Raw genomic sequence first — 2700 nt, forward strand, 5'->3', positions numbered from 1 at the left:
CCTACACATGCACGAACACATACACACACACACCTACACCTCACAGCAAGCACGACACACACACACACACACACACACACACACACACACACACACACACACACACACACACACACACACACACACACACTACACACACACACACACACACACACACACACACACACACACACACACACACACACACACACACACAAAACTGTGTAGAGATTCTCTCAAACGACAGACACTGACTCTTCAATGATGGATGTGAGATTGCTTCACTGGAAAGCTGAGAGCAGAGCAGACATAATCTTTGGCCAACATCAATCAGGACAGCTGAGCCCTCCATAACTCACCCATACCATCTTTCATTGAGACCCACCTCTCAAATCAACCAAAACCACATGGCTGCTGAAAGCCTGGGGGAGTTTCTATGTGTCTCTCGTTTTCTAATCAACCTCTATTATGCCTATAACTGGATAGTACTTTATGATAGAGCTGAGGAGATTAACGGTGAACATTTGTCAATGAAATAGGAGTCCTACAAATATGTCTCTAGCATAGGTATGGTCACTCTCTTCCCACTTAATTGAATTATCTGTTTTTGTGCTCAACACAAAATGTGTCCCTGTGACTTCTGTTACAGAATAAAACAAAATAAATATCAGTTACTATATTAAATTCGGCTCACTTCTTTTTATGTTCAGGATGAGTAGAATAAACTGAGGTCAGTCCAGTTTACTACTTGGAGTTCTGGAAATGCGAATTCAGAACTGATGCTGTCTGTTTTCAAGGATTCTAAGTAGATACCAATCCTTTGAATAGTGTTATCATAGCCTGTTAATAAAGCTAGCATATGAGCACTAACCCCCCTATCTCTCTCTGTGTTGTGTGTGTATGGAGCATAGACCCCAGGGGTACTCAGAGCAGCACTCTCTGCCAGGAGCAGCTGCATTCTTCAATACCTCAGCCAGTAACTTGGCAACACAGAGGTGCCATGCCCCACTACCCTACATCCATGTGAATGAGAACCCCTAGAAGCCCCAAAACACAACCAAGCACTTTCAGGCACCAGGAGGCAGGAGGGCAACTAAGTGTTTTAGAACACAGTCACAAACACAAACACTCACTGGATTGCTCTCCAAACGTCCCTCCCCCAACTCCAGGTCTGGCTCCCAGGCTGTTGGCAGCACATTGGGAAATCACACTCTGTAAAGATATCAACCTGATCGAAGAACGACGTGTTTGAGGATACTATGAATTATAAAAAGGAGATCTGACAAAATTAACATTTTCCTCAAGCATTTTGGCTCTCACTTCACAATAGTAAAATCAGCATAGTTGTATTCTATATAAGTTCAACAACAAATTGTAGAGCCATGAAGAAGCGGGTTACCACAGCTCTTTAGCTGATATTGTATTGATGTAAGCTGGTGGGCCTGTTTTGATAGAACTTGGTTAAACTCTGCTGCAGTAGTAGGTGATGGTTTGTGGGGACTCAGTTCCACTGTATTGCAGCAGGATTGATGGCCTTGAGTTTGTGGGGACATGCAACAGTATGATTGGTGTTTGTAGGTACTCGGTATGTGATGAGTGTGTTTGTGGGGACGTACCATGTCGAGGTCGTGGGACACACGTCTCTTGCGTAGCTCCTCCATGCGGTCGCTTACGTCACTGAGTGAGGTGTTGTAGTACTCTGAGTACTCCTGGGCCAGGTCATCAATGTTCCCCAGAGAACCATCCTACACAACACACACAGAGAGAGAGTGGTAAGTCATTCAGAAGGACAGACAGAGTAAGAAAACATAGAATTCAGAGGGAGAGAATAAAAGAAGCCCATATGTTTGAACCAGAATGGAAGAAAGAAATTGTAAGTTGGGGAGACACTTGCAGATTCACACTGATTCCTCAATTTGAGGGCCCAAAATGGCACCAACGCCTTTGTCTGGATGAAAAACATTGGTTTCACTACTGTTTACAGTGTATAAGATTCAAGCTGAGCCAAACCCTTCAGTAAGCTCCACACTCCCCCCACTGCTTCCACCTCCACAGTACCGTACTCCAGGCGAGGGAAAGGGGACTGGCTAACAACCCCAGCTCCCCATCTGTCTCTCACTCTGGGTGAAGCACAGCTTAATAAAACCCCTGTCACATACGCTTGTAATTAGTAGAGGGTGAGACGCGCCAACTGGCAGGCAGGCGTTCGGCTAGCATGGCCGGGCATGGCGGTGCAGTGTGGCGGGCGGTGTGCGAGAGAGCACAAATCGAATTACTCGCACGCCACTTCTTCCTCTGGCTGCCACTCCAGGGTAAGATTATTAGCTAACACAGTGGTGCTACTGAGGGAGGGGAAGTCTGTTAGAGATAGATCGGGTTAGAGCTTCCAGCACATTTACCAATTAGCTCTGTGGGCTATACTAGCTATGGCCTGTTGCGTAGGGGAATAGGAAGGAGAACGGAAAGGAGAAGGAAAGTAAATCAGTATGATTTGTGGAAGACGAAGACCTTTAAACTTGTTCCTGTAGAGATGAAGACTGTCTGGGTCAGTGTGTTTTTGTTTGTTTGTTTSKCTGTTGGAGGCCGGTGTGCTGTGCATGTGGCGTATGTGTGCCGTGTGTACATGCCAGTGTGTTTCTCTACTAGCCCATAGCCTCCACAGTCCATTAAGCCTAAGGCCTCCAGCTCCACCTGACACACACACACACACACACACACACA

At 46.1% G+C, this 2700-nt stretch overlaps 1 protein-coding gene across 5 annotated transcripts in view; it reads right to left on the reverse strand.

Annotated features, from left to right (window-relative positions):
• LOC111972700 (SAM and SH3 domain-containing protein 1) overlaps positions 1-2700 on the reverse strand; it is a 357764-nt gene that overhangs the window by 81294 nt on the left and 273770 nt on the right. For all 5 annotated transcript variants that reach the window (XM_023999743.2, XM_023999742.2, XM_023999746.2 and 2 more), the window contains exon 2: positions 1596-1724. In XM_023999743.2, the coding sequence (XP_023855511.1) occupies positions 1596-1724 (129 nt within the window). The remainder of the gene's footprint in view (positions 1-1595; positions 1725-2700) is intronic.

This window comes from Salvelinus sp. IW2-2015, linkage group LG14 (genome assembly GCF_002910315.2).
Source record: "Salvelinus sp. IW2-2015 linkage group LG14, ASM291031v2, whole genome shotgun sequence".
Classification (NCBI taxonomy): Eukaryota; Metazoa; Chordata; class Actinopteri; order Salmoniformes; family Salmonidae; genus Salvelinus; species Salvelinus sp. IW2-2015.